At 46.6% G+C, this 18,793-nt stretch overlaps 1 protein-coding gene across 4 annotated transcripts in view; it reads right to left on the bottom strand.

Moving 5' to 3' along the window:
• Positions 1 to 2,849: 2,849 nt before the first annotated feature.
• LOC148143010 (uncharacterized) overlaps positions 2,850 to 18,793 on the bottom strand; it is a 41,506-nt gene continuing 25,562 nt past the window's right edge. For 3 of the 4 annotated variants that reach the window (XR_015751077.1, XR_015751076.1, XR_015751075.1), the window contains exons 2-4: positions 13,100 to 14,463; positions 4,911 to 5,108; positions 2,850 to 4,766 (exon numbers count right to left, since the gene is read on the bottom strand). Coding sequence is in view for 1 of the 4 variants with exons in the window: in XM_087973935.1 (XP_087830061.1) it covers positions 4,750 to 4,766; positions 13,100 to 14,081 (999 nt within the window). In the remaining 3 variants the exon portion in view is untranslated. The remainder of the gene's footprint in view (positions 4,767 to 4,910; positions 5,109 to 13,099; positions 14,464 to 18,793) is intronic. The other variant, XM_087973935.1, reaches the window with a different exon arrangement.

Here is an 18,793-nt window from a genome sequence, read left to right as displayed (position 1 = left end):
ACTGGTTTATTTGGAACTACCAACTTTAGTGTCAACTGCAAACTTACCCATCCACCTATGTCTACGTCCAAGTCATCTATAAAAATGACAAATAGCAGTGGTCATAAAACAGATCTTTGTGGCACACCACTAGTAACGGGACTCCAGGCTGATTATTCTCCATAAATCACCACTCACTGTCTTCTTTCAGCAAGCCAGTTTCTGATCCAAACTGCTAAATCACCCCCCGTCCCATGCCTCTGCATTTTCTCCAACACCTACAATGTGGAACCCTATCAAAGGCTTTACTAAGGTCCATGTACACCACGTCAACTGCCATAACCTCATCCACATGCTTGGTCACCTTCTCAAAAAACTCAATGGGGTTTGTGAGAGATGCCCTGCCCTTGATGAAACCATGTTGACTATCTGAAATCAACTTGTTACTTGCTCGATGATTATAAATCCGATCTCTTATACTCCTTTTCAAAAGCTTCCCTGCAACAGACGTAGGGTCACTGGTCTATAATTACCTGGGTCATCTCTACTGCCCTTCTTGAACAAGGGCATAACATTTGTACCCCTCCACTCCTCTGGTACTAAACCTGTAGACAATGATGAATCAAAGATCAAAGCCAAAGGCTCCACCATATCCTCCCTAGCTTCCCAGAGAATCCTCGGATAAATCCCATCCGGCCCAGGGGACTTGTCTACTTTCACTCCTTCTAGAATTGATAGCACCTCCTCCTTACTAACTTTGATCCTTTCTAGTCTAATATCTCGTATCTCATTCTTCTCCCCTACAATAGTCTCCTTTTCCTGAGTGAAGACCGATGAGAAATATTCATTAACAGCTCTTGGATCTCCACAGGGCCCACACACAACTTCCTAATTCTGTCTTTGGCTCTATTCCTACCTTAGTCATCCTTTTATTCCTCATATACCTATAGAAAGCTTTAGGGTTCTCTTTTATTCTACCTGCTAAAGACTGCTCATGTCCTCTGTTTGCTCTTAACTCTCTCTTTAAATCCTTCCTAACTAATCTGTAGCTCTCCATGGCCTCATCTGAACCGTCTCATCTCATTGTCACAAAAGTCTCCTTCTCCTGCTTAACAAGAGATGCAATTTCTGTAGAAAACCATGGTTCCCTTACCTATCACTTCCTCCCTATCTGACAGGGACATACCAACCCAGGACACACAATATGTTTCTTAAACCAGCTCCACATTTCAATTGTCCCCATCCCCTGCATTTTGCTACCTCATTCTATGCATCCTAAGTCTTGCCTCATTGCATTAGAATTGCCCTTGCCCCATCAATAATTCTTGCCCTGCGGCACATTCCTATCCTTTTCCATCGCTAAATGAAACCTAACTGAATTATGGTCACTCTCTCCAAAGTGCTCACCTACCATTAAATCAAACACCTGGCCTGGTTCATTACCAAGTACCAGATCCAGTGTGGCCTTCCTTCTTGTCAGCCTTCGACATACTGTGCCAGAAAACCCTCCTGCACACACTGGACAAAACCGATCCATAAGACGTACCAGAGTGAAAGCATTTCCAGTTAATGTTGGGCAAGTTACAGTCCCCCATAATGATCACCTATAATGACCCCCCCAATGAATCAGACTGGTTCTACTTCCAAAGTAGGAATTCATAAAATATTACATGGATTGACTGCCTGCAGATTGTGCACTTTTTGAGCAAAATTGAATGTATCTGTAAATATAGTTCTGCCAATACAAATTCACCCCATTGACATGTGTGCACGCATGAATGAGAGAGAGGGTGTGCGTAAGTGTGTGTGGGTCTGAAAGAGACCATGTGTATGAGAGAGTATGGATCAAATCGAGGGATTGCATCTTGCTAAAAGAAGGAAGGGCAGGACTTGTACAGTAAATGGTAGGGCCCAGGGTCGTGTTGTAAGACAGAGAGACATGGGGTTTTCAGGGACATAATTCTTTGAAAGTTGCATCATTGGTAGACAGGGTGGTTAAGAGGTGTTTCGCATGCTTGCCTTCATTGTTCACACTGTCATGGATCGGAGTTGGGACATCATGTTGAGATTGTCCAGGATGTTGATGAGGCCACTTTGAGTACTGAGTACATTTCTGGTTGCCCTGTTGTAGGAAGATTATTATTAAAGGGCATTTGGACAAGATTTACCAGGATGTTACCAGGACTGGAGGGTTTGAGATAGGAGAGGCTGGAACATTTTTCACTGGAGCGTAGGAGATTGAGGGGTGACCTTACTGAGATTTATAAAATCATGAGGGGAGGAGGGAAGGTGAATAGCAAAGGGCTCTTCCTTTACGTAGGGGAACACAAAACGAATGGCAATTTCTTTAAGGCGAGAGCAAAGAGATTTAAAGGGAGCCTGAGGGGCAGTGACTCAGAGGGTGGTTTTTTTGGGGAATGAACTTGCTGAGGAAGTGGGAGATGCAGATACAGTTACAATGTTTAAAAGACATTTGGATGGGTTCATGAATAGAAATATTTAGAGGGATATGGGCCAAATGCAGGCAAGTGGGACTGGTTTAGTTTGGGAATCCTGGTCGACATGGACCAGTTGGACTGAAGGGTCTGTTTCTGTGCTGTATGCCTCTATGACTCTAAGAACCAGAAGTGATATTATTGAAACCAGTAACATTTTGAAAGGGGCTTAACGGGGTACACGCAGATAAAATGCTCCGTTGTGGGGGTAAGTTATAGACAATGTGGACGCAGTCCATTGGGCCCATTGAGTCCACCACACCCATACCCACCCCCTACCCTGTCTTTCCCATGGCGAATCCACCTTAACCTGCACGTCCCTGAACACTATGGATAATTTAGCAAATCCAGTCCACCCTATCCTGGACAAAGTTAAAAACCACACAACACCAGGTTATCATCCGACAGGTTTATTTGGATGCATTCATGTTCATAGCACTGCTCCTTCAGCAGTGGTTGTGGCGAATAAGATCACGATCACAAAATGTATAGGCAAACAAGTCCAGTGTCATGGAGATGTCATACATGAAACAATTTTAGATTAAATCTTTTAGAATGGGTTTCTGTTCCTTGGAATGTTAATCCCAGAACTTCTGTTAAATATCAAATCTCAAGAATGTAATTTAAAGGCAGAGCTTTTCTTCATTGTATGAAAAGGTTGCCCCTTGGTATATCTTTCCCCTCTCACCTGAAACGTCTGCCATCTGATTCTGGACTCGCCCCACCCGTCTACCTTAAATAAAAATTGATTTCGCCCTCTCCTCCCTCTCCCTCCCACTTCCCCTCCCCCTCCCAGGATGAAGAGCTGCCCAGAGGGAGGGAGTTCCACTCAAACCTGACAGGGACACTTCCGCCTTGTGACATCATCAGTGGAGTGAGGCCCAAAAACATGCTGCCGCACTGCGCTTACTCCGGACGGCCGCTTGCACACACTGCGCCAGTGCTGCCCTGTACAGTTTCCAAAAATCCTTTCCCTTCAGCGAGGACATTCGGCCTAACGAGTCCACGCCAACTCTCCAAAGGGTAACCCACCCACACCTATTCCCCTACATTTCCCTAGTGCTCTACATTTACCCCCCCTGACTAATACACCTAACCTGCACATCCCTGGGCACTATGGGTCAATCCACCCTAACCTGCACAACCCCTGACCCTACATGAACACACTGGTGCCTCTACAGTTGGGTGCAGTGTGTGAAGCCCTTCCTGAACTGAAAGCGGGTGAATGGCCACTACCCCCACCAGTGGGTCAGCAGCTTTACCGAGCAGGTGAACCCCTTCCCGAAGGGCCTGTCCCTCTCGTGGAGCTGCTCATGCCTCCACAGGTCGCTCAGCTGACTGAACCCCTTCCCACACTGAGCAAGTGAACAGCCTCTCCCCTGTATGGACCCGCTGATGTTGCGGAGGAATCGCTGAAGGCCTTCCTGCACTCGGGGCAGCTGAAGGGTCTCTCCCCTTTAGCAGGGTAGAGGAAGCACTGAAGGCCTTCCAGCAGACTGGGCAAGTGAATGGCCTCTCCCCAGTGTGGATCCGTCAGTGGGTCAGCAGAGTGGAGGCCCAGGTAAATCCCTTCCCGCACTCGGTGCAGCTGAAGGGCCTCTCCCCTGTGTGGACCCGCTGATGCTTCAGCAGGGTGGTGGAATAGCTGAAGGTCTTCCTGCACTCTGGGCAGCTGAAGGGCCTCTTCCCCCGTGTGACCTGCTGGTGGGTCAGTAGGTTGCAGGCCCGGGTAAAGCTCTTCCTGCACTCGGTGCAGGGGAACGGCCTCTCCCCGGTGTGACTGTGCCGATCAGTATCCAGGACAGGCGGGAAACGGAAGCTTTTCCCGCAGTCGCCACACTTCCATGGTTTCTCCACGGGGCGGGAGTCCTTGGGTTTCTCTATGGCTGAAGCTTCAGTTACACACAAACAGGTGTAGAGCCCCTCCCTGCCGTGAATTCCTCTTCCCAGGCCGTATCCCTGTTTCAGGCTCCACACTCAGTGCACTGCAACGGTAGAACCTCTCATCTAGTCCCACTGATGCTGAAAATTTACTCAAACAGGAACCAAAAAGCTTTGCTCCTTGGCACAGAACCATAGTCAAAAATTGTTGTGGTCCTGATGGATCGAGTGACTGTCAGACTTTGATGTCAACGTGAGGACTGCAGACACTGGAGAGTTAGAGACAGAAAGTGTGGCGTTGGAAAAGCACAGCAGGTTAGGCTGCATCCGAGGAGCAGGAGAGTCAATGTTTCAGGCCTAAGCCTTCCATCTGTTGACTTTGATACTTTCGTCTTCACAACTTCAAATATTCTGTGAAAAGAGATTACAAAGGTCATCAGTGTCAGTCCCTGATAGAAAAGAAAAGATAAAGTAAAAACAGAAAAGACATCTATCCCATCCCCTTTAAATCTTTTATCCTTCTGTCCCTCCTCACTGTGTAATTAAGACACATACCTGAGTTTGCAAGTGAAAATCAGACCCCTGGTGGGGTCACTCGGTTCCGCGATCAATGAACCCTCACCATCGGTGTGACTGTTTTAGACTTCACTCTTTATTTCTTCATATGGCTGGATACAGTGTGTCCGGAAACATTTCTGTATTCCTCAGAGGAACTGCACACATGGCTTAATACAGAGGCACTTGTACACTTTTCTTAAAGGAAAACATGGGCCGTGATCGCATTGTATATTCAGACAATTACCAATCAATACATGATATCACTTCATTGACAGATAAGTTGATCCACTGATATTAACTGGTAAATAACTGAGGTCATAACGTTGAGGTCACTTTTATCTTGTGATTCAGTGCCACTTCACCTGCATCGAGAGCCAACAGTGTGGTTAACATTTCCTTATCGTATCAAGCTCCTTCTGTATTCTAGTGGATGCATTAGTTATGCTACTCCCTGTGACCTTATTTCAGGTGCGATCCACGTCTGTAGGTGAGACATGACTGTCTCCAGCTGAGATTCCCTGCAGTTGCCCGCTCCGTACCCCTCGGAACAATTCGGCTCCCTCCTCAGTCCACTTCCACCACATGACCGAAGCAATGATTGGCTAAGTTCTTGCTCTAACTAACGTTGTGCGTGCGGCCTACGGCAATGTTCCCTCCCTTTCAGCCTTGTCATGGATAGAGCCTGGTTCATTGGTGCTCGTTAAGATGGGATGGCTCCTTCTAGGTTTTACTTCCCACCCCTATGGTGGTCAAAGTCGCTGGGCGCACGGTTTGGGTCCACCTGGACCATTGTAAATTGACTGGCCGCACCAATCAAAAGGGGGGAAGAGGAGGAGAAAATACTGGAATCCCAAGACAAGGAGTGGACCCTGTCCATTTGGGTTTTTGAATTTTGCTGTTGTTCTAATGCTATTCTTAGTTCAAGTATCTGTAATAAGAGGAGGGACATGTGGGAGATTGCACATCTACTGACCTGTTTGATCACATACAACATCCTGATGGAGAAAGCCACTAAATATGGATGCGACCAGGAATGATCAGAGATTATCCACCACCCGTGCTGAGGAGATGTCGTCCAGTGCACTGGACCAGACGCCTTTGACGTGTGGAACGTGATGAAGATTGATTATTGCAATGGACTCTTACATCAGAAAGACCAGATGGTCCATCTGGACAGTAGAAATCATGTCGTTACCGAACCTGTCTTTTTGATTTTACCTGCAGACGCAAGCCGAGTGAGGATAAAACTGATCCATTCCGTTATTATGGTAAATATTTTAAGGACGCCTGGGAACACCATCCCTTTTTGCAGGACAGGCCTGCTTGAGAAAAGGGAAGCCTGCTGGGGAAACTCCTAAGTCTACAAACAACTTATTTATACAGGTCCACAGAACGCTGCTCACCCCAGAGGCAGTAGTACGTTACTCTTCTCTATCGGTAGATGACTTTCTTGACCCATCCCCAGTCCTCTGATCCCAATCTATTTGTCAGACTCCCTACTGCCGACTCTCTGAAAGAAATACAGTATCACTTTCCAATACTATATGAGCCCTCCTGCTACCTGTTTACAGACACCTTTTAACTCCACTGTCGTATGAGAATTTCTTTAATGGTACCAGCTATGGGTGTGCAATTGTTCATGTTCCACATAACATCTCCTGCCTAATTGAGACTTGTCTCACCCACTTGCGTAAGGCAAATGAGCCTCAGACCTCCTCACTGTGTACATCAACGGCTTGCGTTCTATTGGCTGGGGGACAACAGGCCTTTTGCGGCATAAGTAACTACACCCATATCCATGTATGGACCCGGAACAGAACCCCTCCCTTGCACATATTTTAGGTCTTTTCTCATTTCAGAATCTGATGCTGTCGCCAAGGCCATGTGCAACAGAGCTAAGCGCCAGCCTAATAGGAACAGAACTCTGAGGACCATTGTCTACCAGCTATACAGCACAGGATTAGTCCCTTCGGTTCAACTCATCCATGCCGATCAGATAACCTTAATCAATCTGGTCCCGTTTGGCAACACTTAGCCCATATCCCTCCACACTTCCTATTCATATACCCATCAAGACGCCTTTTAAATGTGGAATGGAGTGGGGATGGGAAAGGAAGCCAAATGTGCTGGAACCAAGGCAGAGGAATATCAGAGGATGCACAGCCGGCTTGAAACTGCATGTGCTGTACTTATACCTGTTGCAGTTACTTGTGGAAATTGGGTGCATTTCGCAAAGGAAAACAGAAAAGATATCTAACCCTCCATCTTCCCAATCTCTACCCTTCTGCCCCTCCTCACCTGGTAATTAAGTCCCATACCCGAGTTGACAGGGTCTCCTCTCTCCTTGGATTCACTCCCGTTGCTACAAGTGAACAGATTTCCCCGCCCCTCCCACCCCAGGATGAAGAGTTGCCCAGACGGAGAGATTTTCACTCAATCTGTTTGTCACTTCCATGTTGTGACGTCATAAAAGGAACGGGTGGGCGTGGTGAAGCAGCAGGCAGCTGTCCCACACTGCGCCTGCGCTGTCCTGCACCGTTTGCAAACATCCCTTCGCTTCAGAGAATCCCCACAGTGTGGGAGCAGGCCACTCGGCCCGAGTCCTCACCGACCCTCTGAAGGGGAACCCACCCATACCCATTCCCCTACCGCTCTACATTACCCTGACAAATACACCTAACCTGCACATCCCTGGGCACTATGGGTAATTTCTCACGGCCAATCCCAATCAAAGCTGAAAAATGTGTTGCTGGAAAAGTACAGCAGGTCAGGCAGCATCCAAGGAACAGGGGGTGGGGGCAGAGAGGTCAGGAAGAAGATTGCAGGTCAAGAAGAAGGCGGTGCTGAGTCCAGGGTTGGGAATGAGATAAGGTGGGGGGAGGGGGAAAATGAGGAAGCTGAAGAAATCTGTATTCATCCCTAAGCAGAAGATGAGGCGCTTTTCCTCCAGGCGTCGTGTTGCCATGGTCTGGCAATGGAGGCGGGCAAGGACCTGCATGTCCTTGGCGGAGTGGGAGGGGGAGTTAAAGTGTTCCGCTATGGGGCGGGTGTCCCAGAGGTGTTCTCTGAAACGTTCTGCAAGTAGGCGGCCAGTCTCCCCAATGTAGAGGAGGCCACATCGGGTGCAGCGGCTGCAATAAATGATGTGTGTGGAGGTGCAGGTGAATTTGTGACAGATATGGAAGGATCCCTTGGGGCTTTGGAGGGAAGTGAGGGGGGTAGTGTGGGCGCACATTTTGCATTTCTTGCGGTTGCAGGGGAAGATGCCGGTAGCGGAGGTTGGACCTGACGAGGGAGTCACGGAGGGAGTGGTTTTTCCGGAATGCTGATAGGGGAGGGGAGGGAAATATAGCCTTGGTGGTGGGATCTGTTTGGAGGTGGCAGAAATGACGAAGGAAGCTGAAAAATGTGTTGCTGGAGAAGTGCAGCAGGTCAGGCAGCATCCAAGGAACAGGAGAATCGATGTTTCGGGGACAAGCCCTTCTTCAGGAATGAGGAAGGTGTGCCAAGCTGGCTAAGATAAAAGGTAGGGAGGAGGGACTTGAGGGAGGGGCGTTGGGAATGCGATAGGTGGAAGGAGGTTAAGGTGAGGGTGATAGGCCGGAGAGGGGGTGTGGGCAGAGAGGTCAGGAAGAAGATTGCAGGTCAAAAATGCAGTGCTGAGTCCGAGGGTTGGGACTGAGATAAGGTGGGGGGGACCCAATCAAGGCCAGTGAGCAATGTAGTGACATGGGAAATGAACATCAGAGAAACGATGGAGACAAGGAGAGTAAATGTATTTGGATTCAAAACTGGATTTTAACGATCATAAAAATTGAAACTAAAAACAGGGTATCTGCACGTGTGCTGCATTGTTACAAAAGTGAATGAATTGACTGCACACATTGAAGAGAATAATTATGACATGGCTTCAGGATGACAAGGATTGGATCCTGAATATCAAGAGAGTAGTCAAATGGGAAGCTAGGTAAAGTCAGAGGATTGGCACTGCTAATCAAAGCACTGATCACAGGGTCGTCGGTGTCAGCTCGGATTTCAGGTCCTGATTTCTGTCCTCTGTTGATCTCCCTGTTCCTACAGAGTATGATGTTGGTCTGTTCTCGGCTCTGCGGGATTTCTGCTGAAGTTTTGACCCCTCCCCGCTTTACATCTTCCAGAACAATAAAACATCCAGTCAATCGCAACCTAACCCACCATCTCCCAGCCTGACAACCAACCAAACACAAAATGTAATCATACCAGGGAATCAAACAAGAAAAATGAAACAAAAATTAGAAATAAATAGGTGCTGATGCTCAATGTTTGTTCATTAGGAAGTAAACCAGAAATAGGGGTCTCCCAGGATTCTGATAGTGCCATACTTGAGGAATTCTCTTTCCCTTACATGATTTACAACAATAATAAAGCACCTGTTATCAAATAGACAGATATACAGCACGGAAATAGACGTTTTTGTTGTCTCATGCATGTAAGCACACACAAGTCCTTGGGGGTGAATTTGCAATTGCAGAATTATATTTTCAGATACATTGCTCAAAAATGTACAATCTGCAAGCAGTCAGAACATATTGTATTTTATAAATTCCTACTTTAGAAACAGAACTAGTCTGATTCAAGATTGGGATATAGACAAACTCTGACCTCATACTTTTAATGCATTGTTTGAGCCGAGATTAGGTTAGGTTCCTACAGTATCAAAATAGGCCCTTTGGCCCAACAAGTCCACACCGACACTCCGAAGAGTAATCCACCAGGATTCATTCCCTGTATTTACTTCTGACTAATGCATGTAACACAATAGGCAATTTAGCATGGCCAATTTACCTAACCTGCACATTTTTGGATTGTGGGAAGAAACCGGAGCACCCAGAAAAAACCCACGCAGACACGGGGAGAATGTGCAAACTCCACCCAGACTGTCGCCAGAGGCTGGAATCGAACCCAGGTCCTGGGGCTGTGAGGCAGCAGTGCGAACCAGTGAGCCCAGATGTCACCTTTTGTGATAAAACCTTATGTTATCACAATTTGCATACGAATAATAGTTGCAACCCACTGTACAAGATGAGAGAGGTAACAATCCAGGTTTGTTCAATAAATCATTTTAGTGGCAGGACACTGTGCCTTATGATCTTATACTCCACAACCACCAGTGCTCTGAAAGCTAGTAATTCCAAATAAACCTGTTGGGCTATAACCTGGTGTTGTGTGATGTTTAACTTTGTCCAGGTTTGGGTGGATTGACCATGCTAAATTACCCAGTGTTCAGTGTTGTGCGGATTCGGTTGGATTGGCTGTGCTAAATTACCCATGGTGTCCAGGTAGGTGCAGGTTAGAGTGAATTCATCATGTTAATTACCCATAGTGCCCAGTGAAGTGCACATTAAGTAGGTTAGCTATGGGAAATAGTTTCGTAGAAATAAAAGCAGGAGTTGGCCATTTGGCCCTTCTAGCCTGCTCCATTATTCATTGCGATCATGGTCAACCTATCCATCATCTCAGCTCCTCCTACCTGCATTGCCCCAACTAACCTCAGTTCCCCTACCATGCAAAAACCCATTCAACTGTGTCTTGAATATACTTCATGAAGACAATTCCCTAGATTCACTACACTCCAGGAAAAGCATCAGTCCTCACTGTCTCCTCCTCATCTCTGTTCTAAATCTACTCCCCCTAATCTTGAGGCCTGGTCTTACCCACCAGCAGAAATGACTGGATAGGACACGGCTTCATCCCCACAGTGCAATGAATTCCCACTTTCCACCAAAATCCCAGATGTACTCACTCACTCAGTTGTTGTCTCACACATGAAAGACTTCATTGTAACAACTTCTGCTCCCAGTAAGGGCAAAACATCTTTGAAAGCTGCTCTGAAAGTCCCGTCTTCACAACCACACTTCTGCTTTCTCCAAAGACAATTAATGCTAGTGTCATATAGCACGGAATCAGACCCTTGGTCCAATTCGTCCAATCAGATATCCTAAACTAATCTAGTCTCATTTGTCTGCATGTAGCCCATATCCCTCTGAACCCTTCCTATTCATATTCCCATCCAGATGCTTTTTAAAATGTTGTAATTGTACCAGCCACCACCACTCCCTCTGGCAGCTCATTCCATACATGTACCACTCTCTGCCTGAAGTTGCCCCTCAGATCCCTTTGAAATCATTCCCATCTCACCTCAAACAGGGTAGGACTCCCCTACCCTGGGGAAAAGACCTTGGGTATTCACCATATCCATGCCTCTTACAAACGTCTATAAGGTCACCCCTCAGACTCTGATGCTTCAGGTGAGGATCTAAAATTTGAATTTAGGTTATTGTCAGACGCAACAAGTATATGTAGATTTTTACTAACCACAAAATGGCTTTTCAATTTAAAATAATACAACAAAATGGCTGAGAATAATGATTGAACTCTGAACTTGTCCTGCTGTTTTGCAGAATTAAGCTAAAATCCAAAGATAAGAGGACAATGGACTTTTCTTAAAATGAACACTGACATTAATTGACCATTTGAACTAACCTTGAACTCTACCATGGCATGATGATTTACGTACTTATGACCCCTTTCCCAGGAAATATCATTGGATTAACCTGCTGTAAATCATGTCACCTTATTACATTTGATTGGTCTTTTGTAATTAAGACTGTACTGTTTGTTTAAAAAAAACACAAATAAATAATGTGTAATTTTCTAATGTAATTACGCAACATTGCCATGGAACACAGAAGCTTTAATCACTGTGTTGCTGGACAGAATTGCGTCAAGCTGCCTTATTAAACTGATAACCTTGCTTTGTACAGACTGCATTTAATTGATTCTTTTGACCAATCTCCAACCAAAAGGCCCTTTAAGAGAGGTCAAGATCTTCACTATGGGTAACTTAGCCTTGCCAGTTCACCATAACCTGCACACCCCTGAACACTGTAATTTAGCACAGCCAATCCACACAAACCTGCACCTCTTTGGGCACTATGGGTACTTTAGCACGGTCAATCCACCCTAAACTGGACAAAGTTAAAAATCACACAAACCCGGGTTATCGTCCAACAGGTTTATTTGGAAGGACCAGCATTTGGAGTGCTGCTCCTTCATCAGGTGGTTGTGGAGAATAGGCACAGAATTTATAGAAAAAACATTACAGTGTCTTGCCACTGAAATGATATATTGAACAAACCTGGATTGTTAAGCCTTTCAACTTTCAGAATGGGTTGCAGATATTTCTACTTTGCTCAAAAAGTGCACAAACTGCAGGCAGTCAATCAGTGTAATATTTTATAAATTCCTACTTTGAATTAGACTGGTTTTAGTTTCAAGATTGGGATACTGACAGACTCGAACCTCACACTTTTAATGCATTGTCTGGGCTGAGATGTCACTTATTTTAAAAAAAACCTTAAGTCATCTCGAGAACGTGAATTAATAGTAGTTCTGGGATTTACAGATTAATGAACTGAAACCTGTAACTCATTCTAAAAGGTGAAAGACTTAACAGCAATCTTGGTTTGTTCAATATGTCATTTCAGTTGCATGACACTGTGATCTTTTGCTATAAAATCTGTGTCTTATGATCCTGTTCCACAGTTACCCGATGAAGGAGCAGTGCTCCAAAAGCTCATGCTTCCAAATAAACCTGTTGGACTATAACCTGGTGTTGTGTGATTTTTAACTTTATCCAGCCCAGTCCAACATCGGCTCCTCCACATAATTTCTCGTGAACACAGCCCACATCTCCTGATGCTGCCAGGAAACTTTACAACGCCGATAAAATGACACACTCTGCACTCCTGAAAAATTGACAAGTTCTCACGATACTGGCTGCTCATTCACGACTCCATCTGATACGCGACATTGGAAGGTTAGTGCAGGAGGCTGAAAGAAATGACAGCTTTAAAACAAAAACCCCTTGGCGCTCAAAGCTTTCAATGAGAGTCTGAGCCCAGCAGCAAGCTCAGGCAACCTTTATTGCGACCCAACTTTATTACAGCTTCAGATCCCCTCAGCAAAAAGGCCGAGAGAAAGTAGCTTTTTAAACAGCTCAAAGTCAAAGCGCGCACACTCCCCACCCCACCCCCAACCACTTTCTTTACTATTGGTCACCACTGAGTTGTCCCTTTGTAATTGGATCCTTGGTACAGCCTTAACCTGGAGGAAGTATTGACTCACTCAGCAATTTCAACCCATACCCTGTATAGCGCCATCTGCTGCAGTGGGATTCAAACCCGGGATCTCTGGAACTGGGTTGACAGTCCAGTCGATAATGGCACTCGGCCGTCGCTCCTTCAATCCCCCCTGCAATGGTATGTGAACTCGCTGGTGCCTCCGGAGATGGGAGGAGCGAGTAAAGTCCTTTCCGCACTCGGGGCAGTTGAACGGCCTCTCCCCCATGTGGACCCGCCGGTGGGTCAGCAGGTTGGAGGCCTGGGTAAATCTCTTCCCACACTCGAGGCAGGAGAACGGCCTCTCCCCTGTGTGAATCTGCTGGTGGGTCAGCAGGTGGGAGGAATCGCTGAAGGCCTTCCCGCACTCGGGGCAGGGGAATGGTCTCTCCCCAGTGTGGACCCGCCTGTGCTTCAGCAGGGTTGAAGAATTGCTGAAGGCCTTCCCACAGTCGGGGCAGCTGAAGGGCCTCTCCGCCGTGTGGACCTGCTGGTGCCTCAGCAGGCGGTAGGAATTGCTGAAGGCCTTCCCACACTCAGGGCAGCTGAAAGGCCTCTCCCTGGTGTGGACCTGCCGGTGCCTCAGCAGGTTGGAGGAATTGCTGAAGGCCTTCCCACACTTGGGGCAGCTGAAGGGCCTCTCCCCCGTGTGGACCCGCCGGTGGGTCAGCAGGTCGGAGCAATTGCTGAAGGCCTTCCCGCACTCGGGGCAGGGGAACGGTCTCTCCCCTGTGTGGATCCGCTGGTGCCTCCGCAGGTCGGAGCAATTGCTGAAGGCCTTCCCGCACTCGGGACAGGGGAATGGCCTCTCCCCGGTGTGGGCCCGCTGGTGCCTCAGCAGGGCGGAGGCCTGTGCAAAGCCCTTCCCGCACTCTGGGCAGGAGAATGGTCTCTCCCCTGTGTGGATGCGCCGATGAATCTGCAGGGCAGACGGGAAACAGAAGCCTTTCCTGCCATCACTACACTTCCACCGTTTCTCCACGGGGCAGGATTCCTCGGGTTTCTCCATGGCCAAAGCTTCAGCTGCACACAAACACGTTTCCAGTCCCTCCCTGCGTCAATTCCTGCTGCTACACACCCCACACTCAATGCGCTGCAACAGTAGGGTTTCTCATCCAGTCCCACTGATGCTGAAAATGTACTCAAACAGGAACTAAAACGCTTTGCTCCTTCTCACAGACTCAGTTGAAAATTGTTTCCGGTCCCGATGGATTGAGTGACTGTCAGACATTGACGTCAAAGTGAGGACTGCAGACGCTGGAGAGTCAGTGTCGAAATGTGTGGTACTGGAAAAGCGCAGCAGGTCAGGCAGCATCCAAGGAGCAGGAGAGTCAATGTTTCGGGCATAAGGACTTCACGCGTCGATTTTGAAACTTCTATCTTCAAATACACTGTTAAAAAGAGATTACAAAAGTCATCACTGTCAGTGCAGGGTAGAAATTCTGCACAAGCAATTCTACTTTCTGTGGAATATTCTTGTCTTTTGTTATTCCACAAAATTGAAAGCACCATCCCACTCTCCCTTCCCCTCTGTTCTCACTCTGATCTAACTAATTCCCCTGAAGGTGCTGATTCAGGATCTTACAGGGGCAGATGAGCAAAAACATCAAGACTGACATCTCTCTGAATTTTGGATACTCCACCTGAAAGTTAATATCTTTCACAACACTGGGATCCTGCTGAGAGTGAGCAGATCTGATTTTGGGAAGCAAAAAAAGTGTCAATTCAGGGTGAACCTGCAATGCAGCTTCTTGAGGAAGGACCAGACAAAATGGTTATCGACCCCGGGAAGGTGGGAGCAAAATGAGACATCAAGGCATTAACACCGACACACTTCAGTCAAACGCTTCTGCTCCCAGTCAGGGCAAAACATACTCTGAAAGTCCAGCCTTCACAACCACACTTCTGCTTTCACTGAAGACAATTAGAGTCACACAGCACAGAAACAGACTCTTTGGCCCAACCTGCCCAGATATCCTAAATTAATCTAGTCACGTTTGCCATCATTTGGCCCCGATATGGGCCGGGTGCCGGCAGCTGGGACTAAATTGGGTTGGCTATCTTGTCAGCAAGGACGAGTTGGATCGAAGGGTCTGTTTCCGTGCTGTACATCTCTGACTCCAGTCGCATTTGCCACCACTTGGCCACTCTCCATCTGATCCCTATCTATTCATATGCCCATCCAGATGCCTTTTAACTGCAGGAATTGTACCAGCCTCCACCACTTCCTCTGGCAGCTCATTGCATATACGCATCACCCTTTTCATGAAAACGTTGCCCCTGAGGTCTCTTTTACATTTCCCCACTGCCCTCACCCTGAACCCATGACCCTCCAGTTCGGGACTCCCCCATCCCAAGGGAAAGACCTTGACTATTTATCCTATCCATGCTCAAGATTTTATAAAAGTCTATAATGTCACCTCTCAGGCTGTGGCGCAATGGGGAAAACAGCCCCTCCCCATCCTTCTGTCCCTCCTCACCCAGGTAATTAAGACACATACCTGAGTTTGCAGCGTCTGCTCCCTCCCTGGATTCACTCCAATTGCCACAAGTGAATAGATTTCCCCCCTCCCTTCTCTGTCCCTCCCAGGATGAAGAGTTGCCCAAAGAGAGGGAGTTTCACTCAAACTGACAGGGCCACTTCCGTGTTGTGACGCCAATGGGTGAGGGAGGGGGAGGGAGAAGGGACGAAACAAAAGGGTCAGGGCAAGGTGCACAGTTTGCAGGAATCCCTTCCCTTCACAGAATCCCCACAGCGTAGGATAGGATAGGAAGCAGGCCACTCAGCCCAACGAGTCCAAACCAACCCTCAAAGGGTAACCCACCCACACCCATTCCCCTACACCTGATGCTCTACTCACTGACTATCACACCTAATCTGCACGTCCCTGGGTACAATGGATAACTTAGCATAGCCAATCCCCCCGAACCTAGACAAAGTTAAAAATCACAATACCATGTTATAGCCCAACAGGTTTATTTAGAAGCTCTAGCTTTTGGAACGCTGTTCCTTCATCAGGTGATTGTGGAGAATAAGATCATAAGACACAGAATTTTTAGAAAAACAGGACAGTGTCCTACCACTGAAATGATACATTTAACAAACCTGGATTGTTAATCTTTCATCTTTTCAAATGGGTTGCAGGTATCATTAATATGCACACCCCAGTCTTCCTGGAAGGCACCTTCTCCATATAATTTTAATAACAAAGTGACATTTCTGCTCAGCTCTGCAAATATACATTCACTCCTGTGGACTTGTGTGTGTGCACGCATGAGAGATAAAATGTCTATTTGAGAACAGGTGCTTTACTTCTGTTGGTGTAAATATTGTTGTAAATCATAGCTGGGTTCTCATAGATAGATGTAAGAGAGAGAGAATTCCTCAAGTAGGACAGAATCAGAATCCTGGGAGACCCCCATTTCTGAATGAACAAACATTAAACATGAGCACCTATTTGTTTCAAATTTGGTTTCATTTTTCATGTGATTCCCTGCTATGATTACACTATGTGGCTGGATGGTTGACAGGCTGGGAGATTGTGGGTTGAGGCTTGATTGGCTGAATGCTTTATTGTTCCGGAAAGTGAAACAAAAAAGGGGAGGACAAAGCTTCAGCAGAAATCCAGCAAAGCGGAGATCAGAACAATATCTTACTCTGTGGGAACAGGGAGATCAGCACAGGACCAAGAAATCAGGACCTGAAATCCGAGCTGACACCAGACTACCCTGTGATCAGTGCTTTCATTAGCAGCACCAACCCTATACCTTTACCTCGCTTCCCATTTGACCAAACCCTCGATATTCAGGATCCAATCCTTGCCATCCTGAAGCCATGTCTCTGTAAGGAGTCTCGGATCACAATTATTCTCTTCAATGTGTGCAGTCAACTCATTCACTTTTGTTACAATGCAGCACACATTCAAATACCGTTTCTGGTTTCAATTTTTGTGATCTTTAGAATCCAGTTTTGATTGCTGATATATTTACTCTCCTTGTCCCTATCATTCTCTAAAGTTCATTTCCCACATCACTACACTGCTCACTGGCCTTGATTTGGACTGTTCATGCTAAATTGCCCATAATGTCGAGGTTAGGTGGGTTAGCCATGGGAAATGCAGGGTTGTAGTTTCATATCCAGCCTGCTCTGCCATTCATTAAGATCATGGCTGATCTATCCATTGTCTCAGATCCTCCCCTCCCTGCATCGTCCCAACTACCCTTAATTCCCCTATCATTGCAAAAACCCATCCAACTGTGTCTTGAACATACTTAACGAAGCTGCTCTACTGCTTCCTTGGGCAGAGAATTCCAAAGATTCACTAAACTCCAGCAAAAACAGTTCCTCCTCATCTCTGTCCTGAATCTACTCCTAATCTTGAGACTTGGTTTCACTCACCAGCAGAAATGACTCAATAAGTTGAGCTTCATCCCCACCGTGCAATGAATTCCCACTTTCCACCAAAATCCTGGATGTACTCACTCACTCAGTTGCTGTCTCACAAATGCAGGGTTTCATTGTAACTTCTGCTCCCATTAAGGGCAAAACATCTTTGAAAGCTGCTCTGAAACTCCAGCCTTCACAATCACACTTCTGCTTTCACCAAAGAAGATTTGAGTAATACAGTACGGAAACAGACCCTTTGGTCCAACTTGTCCGGCCAAACAGATATCCTAAATTAATCTACTTCCAATTTGCCTGCATGTGGCTCATATCCCTCTAAACCCTTCCTATTCATGTACCCATCCAGATGCCTTTAAAAATTCCCACTCACCTCAAACATATGCCTTCTAGTTTTGGACTCTCCTACCTTGGGGAAAAGACCTTGGATATTCACCCTATCCATGCCTCTTATGAACGTCTATAAGGTCACCCCTCAGCCTCCAATGCTCTCAGGAAAATATCCCCAGCTGAATGAGCCTCTCCCTGTAGCTCGAACCCTCCAATTCTGACAGCAGCCTTGTAAATCTTTTCCGACACCTTTCAAAGTTTCACAACATCTTTCCTGTAAAAGGGTGACCAGAAATGAATGCAGTCTTCCAAACGTGGACTAACCAATGTCCTACACAGCCATAACATGACCTCCCAACTATACTCAATGCACTGACCAATAAAGGAAATGCCTCCTTCACTATCCTGTCTACTGGTAACTCCACTTTCAAGGAACTATGAACCTGCACTCCAAGGTCTCTTTGTTCTGCAACACTCCCCTTAACGGTGTCAGTCCTGTCTGGATTGCTTGACCAAAATGCAAACCACACATTTCTCTGATTTAAACTCCATCTACCAGACTTTGGCCAATCAGCCCACCTGATCAGTTCTAATTTATAGTGAACTCTCTTTCCTTGCTTATTCCTTAGAAGTTGAAAATCTCTATCCCACACACTCTCCCTCCATTCTCAGTTTGCTGAACCTAATCCCTGCTGTAACTCATCCTGAAGGATGCAGTTGACACTGGTTAATCGACCCACAAGCAGCGGGGTTCTAACTGAAACGTAATGAATACTGAATGGCCTGGAAAGAATGGAAGTTGGGAAAAAGTTTCCATTGACTCGAGAGACTAGAACTAGTGGGCACAGCCTCAGAGTAAAGGGAATGGAGGCAAGGAGAAACTTCTGGCATTTTGGAAATAGAACCAGTCTGACTCAAGATTGGGATACACACAGACTCTGACCTCACTCTTTTAATGAATTGTCTGAGTTAAGATGTCACATTTTGTT

The sequence above is a fragment of the Chiloscyllium plagiosum genome, unplaced genomic scaffold, assembly GCF_037043375.1.
Source record: "Chiloscyllium plagiosum isolate Xiang-an unplaced genomic scaffold, Cpla_swu_hap1 HiC_scaffold_27, whole genome shotgun sequence".
Classification (NCBI taxonomy): Eukaryota; Metazoa; Chordata; class Chondrichthyes; order Orectolobiformes; family Hemiscylliidae; genus Chiloscyllium; species Chiloscyllium plagiosum.
The sequence above is the reverse complement of the archived record's forward strand: the minus strand, read 5'-3'. Positions and strand labels throughout refer to the sequence as shown.